Here is a 9,487-nt window from a genome sequence, read left to right as displayed (position 1 = left end):
CACATCAAGCAGATGTTCACCTGCACATCTGCCAATGTGGTATACTGCATCCGCTGTACCCGGTGTGGCTTCCTCTACATCGGGGAAACCAAGCGGAGACTCGGGGACCGCTTTGCAGAACACCTACGCTCGGTTCGCAACAAACAACTGCACCTCCCAGTCGCGAACCATTTCAACTCCCCCTCCCATTCCTCAGACGACATGTCCATCCTGGGCCTCCTGCAGTGCCACAACGATGCCACCCGAAGGTTGCAGGAACAGCAACTCATATTCCGCTTGGGAACCCTGCAGCCCAATGGTATCAATGTGGATTTCACAAGTTTCAAAATCTCCCCTCCCCCCACCGCATCCCAAAACCAGTCCAGCTCGTCCCTGCCTCCCTAACCTGTTCTTCCTCCCACCTATCCCCTCCTCCCACCTCAAGCCGCACCTCCATCTCCTACCGACCAACCTCATCCCGCCCCCTTGACCTGTCCGTCCTCCCTGGACTGACCTATCCCCTTCCTAACTCCCTACCTACACTCACCTTTACTGGCTCCATCCCCGCCTCTTCGACCTGTTTGTTTCCTCTCCACCTATCCTCTCCTCTATCCCTCTTCTATCCGCCTCCCACTCTCTCCCTATTTATTTCAAAACCCCCTTCCCCTCCCCCTTTTCTGATGAAGGGTCTCGGCCCGAAACGTCAGCCTCTCTGCTCCTATGATGCTGCTTGGCCTGCTGTGTTCATCCAGCCCTGCACCTTGTTGTCTCAACTTGCTGTTTGTGTTTTTGATTATGTGTCGAAATAGGGGAGGGCTGTTTAAAACCAAGGAGTGTGGAACGAATTGCTGCACTTTTAAAAATAAGTTGCAGAAACTCACTGCGGGTGTTGTTATGACTGCTGCTTGATTTAAGCAGTCCAGTAAGCTGTTTCCAGAGAGCCCAGCACCAAAGCGCTACAGAAAGATTGAGATTTGGCAGGCAACAAGTTTCTAGTTAGAATCCTCGAGTTATAGACCCAGACAGCATGGAAACAGACCCTTCAGTCCAAATCTTCCACACCGACCAGTTGTCCCAATATGACTTAGACCAATTTGCCTGCATTCGACCCATATCCCTCTAAACTCTTCCTATTCATATACCCATCAGGAAGCCTTTTAAACGCTGTAATTGTACCCGCCTCCGCCACTTCTCCTCGCAGCTGGTTCCATACACACACTACGCTCTGCGTGAAAAAGTTACCCCTCAGGTCCTTTTTAAACCTTTGCCCTTTCACCTTAAACATATGCCGTCTAGTTTTGGACTCCTCCACTCTAGGAAAAAGACCTTGCCTATTCACCCTATTCATGCCACTCATGATTTTGTAAATTTTGTAAACTGAGGTCACCCCTCAGCTTCCGACGCTGCAGGGGTAAAAAGGCTCTGACTTATTCAGCCTCTCCCGAAACGTCAACTTCCAGTCTCGGGAACACACTTTAAAATCTTTTTTGCACCCTCTCAAGTGTGACAACTCGAAGGGCGACCAGAATTGCACACAATACTCTAAAAGTGCCTACACCAGTGTCTTGTAAAGTCGCAACATGACGTCTCAATTCCCATACTCAGTGCAATGACCAATGGGAAGGCAAGTGTGCTAAATGCTTTCTTCACCATCCTACCTTTCTGCGACACTATTTTCAAGGAACTATGCATCTACAACCCCTAGGTCTCTTTGTTTGATAACACTCTCCAGGGCCATACGATTAACTGTATAAGTCTTGCCCTTGTTTGCCTTACCAAATGCAACACCACGCATTTATCTAAATTGAACCCATTGGCCCATCTGATCAAGGTCTCTTTGTACTCGAGATAATCTTTTCACTGTCCACTACATCACCTATTTTGGTGTCATCTGCAAACTTACTAACCGTGCCTCCTATATTTACATCCAAATCATTTATAAGAATGAAAAGCAGTGAACCCAATACCAGTCCCTGTGGGGCGCTACTGGTGACAGGCTACAGTCTAAAAGCTAGTTTGTGTAATTTTAACCTGAATGTCAAAGTTCATCCGCTTGATCTTAATGTCTGATTGGTTCCTGGTAGGTGAAAAGCTTGCGAGTGTGCTATTACAGTGATTGAGATCTCTGGAAAGGTCCATTGTGTGACTCTCTTCCGGTGGTAAAAATGCCTGAAGTCTGAAGAAAGCCAGTTAATTTCTCCTTCCAGATGTTGTAAGCTGTTACCATGTACTAATAACTAAAAGACTGTACAGTTAGTGTACTCAATCACATTTGTGCGTCCTGTGAAGAAATGAAGGAAGCTGGACAAAAGATCTGAATAAAGGCAAAGGATCATTCAGCGAGCTCTGTACACTAATGCTATTGAACTGTGGTTCCTAATGTATTTTCATTCCAGCCATAAAACCAATGTTTCTTCGTTTATTGTTTGCTTGTCAGTATGTACTGTATTGGGTTTTAAAGCGGAGGCTTTACTAGTACAGCCATTTGCTAATGTTTCATCGCTCTGTAATTAAGGTTAGAATTTACTTATTAATGCGAAGTAGTGATTCTCATTAGGTAATAAAACCTGCTCCGTGTTTTCTGTTAACTTGATTCCAACACAGGAAGTCGGAGACTTTGCAAGTTCTCAAATCATTACCTTTGAATTTGAGAAGCAGTGCACTTTGTCGATTGGATCGTATTTCTTTTTAAATTAGCTACAAATCTAAAGTTAGGACGGAATCCAGACATAACTACCTTTACCAACTTAATCGAACCTCAAGCCAAAACTTGTACTATTTCTCAAACAAGCTGAATGCTTCCCCTCCCCAAATTTCACCACCCACACCCCACGCAGTTGCTGTGGCTGTTTCAAGATCCCAACGATTTCTGGTGTGATTCCGTTGATACAACTCTGGAAAACGAGAGTCATTATGTTAGTAATGCTTCTTGATCTTTGATACTCTGATCTCAAGATTTCAAATCTTACCGACACCGATTTCGAAGTAAATATTGTCACCAATTGGCTTCAGATCTTCAGATTTCCTTCAGATCATTTCAAAAGCTGAGAGAGACTAAGTCCGTAAGTTATTTGACTCTGCCATGGTGACTTTAAACAGTGCAAAATGTGATCATCATTTTACACTTTCATGAATACATGAACAAAAGTAAAAACGTTGATGAATGCATCGTCTGTCCGTGAAGCAATAAGCAGCTTGAGGCCACCGATCGCTAATGTGTTGCCCTTCTCATCACATAGGTTTGATTCGCGTCCCTGTTGTTACTTTATGGAATGTTTAATTTTCTTTAGCTTTTTTAAAAGGTTTTCACTTTAAATGAGTCTGGAATCTCATACTTGTCAATAATTCATTGGAGTTTTGGGAATCTTTATATTTTTCACCCTCAGTTCTGAGGAAGGGTCAGTCGACCCGAAACGTTAAATTTGATTTCTCTTCACGATGTTGCCAGACTTGCTGAGCTTCCACTCCAATTCAGTGGATTATATGATCACAGCTGATAGTAATACTGCACAAGGCAAATCTCAAGCTGAAATCTGGCTCGATAGATCACGTGTTTTTTTCCTTTTTCTGTTGTCTAATTTCTTAACGTTGTGGCTGAGACGAAGCTGTAGCTTTTGTTTAATAATAGAACAGAAATTTGTTGCACAAAGGACGAAATACCAAAAAAGTTTCCTAAATATATAATAAAATTAGAATGACCTTGCAACACATAGTCAAGCAAAGTTTCAACTTGTTTGCCGACATTATCCATGACAAAACCTGAAGTCTAGAGAAATTACATCTTCACCTGTAGGATTCTACATAACTGACTCCTGATAGTTGTTTTGTTGTGGAATGTGATGATAATTCAATGAGTCTTTAGCACAACTGTTGACTCAAAATTTCCACAAACATTAGAGCTATACTTTCTCGGTATTAATAACCTGTGTATTTCTAAACAAACATTCCTAGTTTGGAAGTTATACAAGCTAAAATCATCTGCAAAATTTATTCCCTGAACAACGCTGAATTATTTTAGACAAAAACTAGACTTGCTTCTAAATAGTGGTGTCTTTTGAACTGAACTGAAAAACTGTTCCTGAACTGATTTCTATTTTGAACGTGGTCATTCTAGATGCCTTTGTACTGAAAACAAAACTAATCGCATTAATCATTTATTATACATGTTCTAAATTCGGTTATAGATATCCTTCTCATAGCATCACAGGGGTTTGCAATTATCTACTCTCTTAACACATCCTCGCTAAGGCCACTGTTCTTTCATTAAAATGAAACCAGTCACAAAAGTAGCCAACATCCACACTCCGCCAATCTAAAATCAAAGAACTCCAAAAATGACGTGATGAAATAAATTATTTACACACGTGTGTCATCACAGGGTTCTGAAATGGCTGATTAATCGATTGGACGATCTGTAGTTTCTGCCAACCGAAAGGCAGGTGTTGTTCTTTGGGATCTTGGACATTTTGGTTTGGAATGATGATTATTTAATTTGAATAATTCCCTATCTACCCTATAGAAGTGTTCCACACCCACGTTTAATTTGCTTCAGATACACATTGTTACAAAGACGAAATTGGAGAATACGTTTTGTGCAATGACACAGCCTTGTCAGATTCCAGTTATTAATCTGATCAGGTTGTGGAGTTGCATTTGGTGATGATCAGAGTTCACGTGTCACCCATGCGCAGCTGGAGCACGGTGACAAATTTCTGCTCACATCCAAATTTGACGAGGATGTTCCATAATTCTTCACTTTACTGAGACGAAAGATTTGATGAGGTTGAAACAGACCAAGTACCGGGATTGACAATGTTGTTTGGAAATTGTCGAACTTGCAGCACGTTGAACATTATGTCTGTAGCGTCTCTCTGAAAACCATATCTAATTCCGAAAGGAGTTAGGAACCGTTGGAAGGGGGCGGCTAAAGATGATCCTTTCAATGATCATCCTGGGACAGGAACAATGAATGCAGTGTACCTGCCTCCCCCGACCAGATCTTTCGTGTGCCCATGGTGTCGAAATACCTCAAGTCCATCTCGACAAGCACCTGCAAAGATGTTCTTGGTCTTTCTGTCAGGAAACAATACTTTCAGTGACTGCTTCAACTTAATTAAGTTTGAGACAGTCACCTAATTTATTTTGGAAGGAAAATCAAATTTATGTCACGAGAGCTATGGTAAAAAGAATATGCTTGAAATTTTATTCTTTCAGCTTCATCATTTCAATAAATAAATGGGATTTTGATTTCTTTTTGGAACACGTACATGCACAGAAATCAAAGACGGAGGGAAATTCAAGCTCAGCCATCAGTTGCCAGACAGTTGTTAGCTACAGGGTGAATGGAATATAGGAGTGACGAGGTCTTATTTGACTCATATTCGATTTAGTGTCAGCGGACAAAACGCTCGTCTTCACTGCTTTGCCAGATTTCTATATATAATACACCGTATAATTGAATTATGTTCATTGCTATCGCCTCCACCGCCACATCTTCCAGACCAAGAAGGTCCAGCTGATGCTGGAAAAATAAGCTGCTTCCAGGACAGGAAATCAAAAGAATACAGAGGTTGCATAACATTGTCAGTACGTTATGAAATCAGTGCGATAGTGAGGAAGAATATTGGCAGAGAAAATCTAAATGTACATTAAGTCTGGGCAGTGATAAGAAACAAAAGAGGTGGGAAAATAAGAGGGGGTTGGTTATAGGTCTCCCGTGGTCTTGGTAAGGAAGAGGCTGTCTTTAAAAAGGAAATTAGAATCGCATGTTACAAGGATTCGGCAATAATCACAGGTGACCACAATCTGCAAGGATACTGGGTAAACCATTCTGGCGACAATATGTTGGGGAATGAATTCCTGCAGTGTAATAAGATTGTTATTAGACCAATAACGTGAGAAACCAAAAATTAAAAAAAAAAAGTTTAGTCGAGATTTGGTATTGTGTAGTAAAAGGGGATTAATTGTTGGGTGAGAGATAGTAGGAACTGCAGATGCTGGAGAAAGGGTCTAGGCCCGAAACGTCAGCTTTCCCGCTCCTCTGATGCTGCTTAGCCTGCTGTGTTCATCAGCTCTACACCTTTTTATCTTAATTGTTGGGTGAGGTCCGCGAACCTTGTTGGGTGAGGTCCGTGAACACAATATCAGATAATTCGTCTTTGAGACAGAATCCTGCCTAATTCTGTGTCATATTTTCTTCAAAGTGCTGTCTTCCGTCTCCTGTTTAAGTTCAGAAATCACACTACACCAGGTTATAGTACAGCAGGTTTATGTGAAAACGCAAGCTTTCACCATCTTACTCCACACCATGGTCTCCTGTTTAGCAATATTAAACAGTTACATCATATTATCCATTCACCGTGTCCGCCACTCCTGTTTCCCTCACATCGGTAGTTAACTGTGAGAGAGTTCAGTCTGCGAAATAAATGAATTGTAACCGGGACTATCCTGCACTCCCAGGTTTCCAGCTCAGTTTGGTTGTATCTCACTTCTGTCGCTGAAGTGCAGCCTGACGACGAAAATGTACTGAAAATAGGGTTTGCGGCAATGATGCGCAATAACCATCCGGGCAACCCGGAGAAAGGAAGGACTTTTGTTAACACGACAGAAAGTGAAATCTAAATTAAAAAATGCTGTCGATTTTTTGGACAGAACCCTCCGTAGGATCAGAATTAATAATTCAGCTGATGTTTCATTAGAACCTGAATCATTACTTTCATAGCTCCACAGATGGTCCCTGCCCTATTATGTATTTCTCCCGCTTTTTGTTTCAGATTCCCAACATCTTCAGAATTTTGGTCCCTTAGTAATGACCGAAAAGTGGATGGACTCGAACCACGTCTGTGTAGTGACTGAAATCTTCATTCAGAGTTTTCGACCATTCAGCACATTCCCTCGTCTCTCAACTTGCTGTTTTGAAACTGGATGGCTTGGCCTCTGCCCCGGAAGTAATAAAAAAAAACTTTGCATTCAAGGAAAGAATTAAGCGTCAGTCCCAGCAAACGTCATGCACGTAGTTGATCGAATTGCTGCATTATTAAAATATTAACACAAGGAGCCTGAGCTTAAAACATGCAGAAATTGCATTGAATGTTTTTCTGTATTGAAGGATTACCTCTGATCAAATCAGCCCATAACTGATTTGTGTCCTTGAATCAAATTGGAACTGTAATATCTGTGAGATATTATTTAAAGTGCACAAAGCAAGAAAAATGAATCTCTCCTCACTGATTGTCTGTCATCTGGTGAACAGTGCCAGACATGTCTACTATTCGTTTCTTGCCTTCACTGTAGCAGCTTTCTTAACAACATGTCTCAAATCTGCAGCGGCAACCAGAACAATTTTTCCTCTTCACACGGAATATCATTGTACACTTTCTTCCACACGCTCTTCACAGTGCTATTTCTGAACACAGCATCCTCTAATCGAAAGATCTTTCACTCTTTCCTCCTGTCTCTTAATTTCTCCTTCATTCATCCCAATAACTTCACTCTGCATACACATTAAAACCAAAGAAAAACGTGAACAGTATCAGAACATGTTATTGCCACTGTGATTACACAATGTTGAATCCAAAATATGATTTAACATTCAGTCTCTGTTTTAGATTTTTACATTCGCTCCAAATGCCTTCCAAATTCATCAAAGCCCTTAAAATTTCTTGCTTTTGAACGCTTTATTTTATTTCTGCTCAACTAAACTGTAACATAATGAAGCCCAAACCGTTTGCTTGACATATTGGTCTTTGCTGATTGGATGGCCTCCCTGAAGGAACTCTACAGTACAATCCCTGCTACAATCTACAAGCATACGCTTTAAACACTCATCTACATTTTTAATAAGTCAAGATGTTTCCAAGCATTCAAGGGAAGTATTGTAGTCCCATAAACAGAATGGGAGGGACACTGAAAACTGTTATCTCCTGGATGAAGAAGTGAATAGAGGATGAGACAAGGCAGACGAGACCTTAATTATGCAGAAAGACCTGAAGAGCATACGCATCTTAGGTGAGGAATTAAAACGGGAATTGGAAAACCAACAGATGCCATAAAAAAGGTCAGGAAGATCGAGGGATATCAAAGACATTTCAGCAATACATAAAGAGCAAGAGGACAGAGAGGAACAAACAGAGTTTATTGGGCACCAAAAAAATGCAAATTCATCTGAAGCGAAATAGTTGTTCTTCATGAAAGCTCTGCAGCTGTGCTCACTAAACTGTGTTGTGATAAGTGTGACAAAATAAAGGAAGAAGTTTATGAACTATTGCATATAATACAATTCATCAGGCCAAAATCATTAAAGTGCTTGAAGTCCCGAATGAAATATGTCTAGAGGTGCAAAGAAAAGGAAAGAATTCCAAAGGCTCTGAAACGATGTTTCAGTTCGTTCTGGCTACAGGATTGGAGCAGGGTTTGGGGATGGCGAACATTGTACAGGGAAAATAGGAGGAAGTGATAGAGTGAGTTGGATTGATTTAAGTTTTGGGTAATTTTTGAAATAAGGACTGGGAGGAAATATGAATATGCGTTTAGAAATTCGTAAATTCATTGTGGAAAGCCATTCAGTCATTGAGGGAAAATCACTTCCGATAATCGTGATTATTTGGCGAGGTGGATGTGGTCAACAGGGTGGATGCGAGTTTGAGCTAAGCTTTTAAACAGATTCTCTTGGCAGATTCATCAAAAACTTTAAGGCTTTTCTTTGATCTAGGGAAAAGCGGGAAATTGATTAAAGCCTGAGTGTGAGGAACAAACAATAAAAGCTAGTGGTTGCTATTGAAATGGAAGACATGGAAGACATATCAAAGCAATAGCCCCTGGTATGGATACTCGAATGGAGTGATATAACGGAGAGGTTTGCACATAACACAAACACTGGACCTATTGATAGTGAACAGGAATGCTTTCAACAGTAGAAGAAATAATTATTATGTTGGGCTAGACAGAATAGTGTAAGGTGCAACTTAATGCGGTAAAGTGAGTTAGTGGATTTCAGAAGGTGCGGGAACGCAGGGAAATACACAGTAAATGTGAGAATACTGAGGAGCATGGATGAAAAATATAACATTGGAGTCTATGGCAACAGTTCCTCAAAGGTAAATAAGGTCGACAAGGTAGTTAAGTATTCATACAACATTCATTCCTTAATTGGACGAAGCATAGAATGCAAGAGTAGTTACTAAATGCAGCACAAATTCGATGACAACTTGAATATTCATTTTAGCTTCACACTACGAAAAGATTGTGATTCCACTGGAGATTTTTGAAGATGCGACCCTGGACTGGAAAATAACAGGAAATATTGGATGGGCTGGCGTAGAACTGTGGAAGCAGAGAGGAGATTTACTTTAAATTTATAATTCAATGGAAGGCCGAGAAACCCATTTACCTAAGCAGCATGGTCACGTGTCACATGGTGCTGACGTAAAGTAATGGGGAGAATGAATTAGAAGAACATGGTGTCTTCTCGTCATTGTAGACACATAGAACACTTTGCCTGAAAGCGTGT

General features: G+C 41.0%; 1 protein-coding gene across 1 annotated transcript in view; it reads left to right on the top strand.

The window, feature by feature from the left end:
* LOC109934676 (zinc finger protein 271-like) overlaps positions 1–8,239 on the top strand; it is a 35,927-nt gene extending 27,688 nt beyond the window's left edge. The window contains exon 3 of the mRNA XM_048616774.1: positions 6,753–8,239. Within this exon, the coding sequence (XP_048472731.1) occupies positions 6,753–6,785 (33 nt within the window). The 3' untranslated portion in view covers positions 6,786–8,239. The remainder of the gene's footprint in view (positions 1–6,752) is intronic.
* The last annotated feature ends 1,248 nt before the right edge of the window (positions 8,240–9,487 follow it).

This window comes from Rhincodon typus, chromosome 35, assembly GCF_021869965.1.
Source record: "Rhincodon typus isolate 14 chromosome 35, sRhiTyp1.1, whole genome shotgun sequence".
In the NCBI taxonomy this organism is placed as follows: Eukaryota; Metazoa; Chordata; class Chondrichthyes; order Orectolobiformes; family Rhincodontidae; genus Rhincodon; species Rhincodon typus.
The sequence above is the reverse complement of the archived record's forward strand: the minus strand, read 5'-3'. Positions and strand labels throughout refer to the sequence as shown.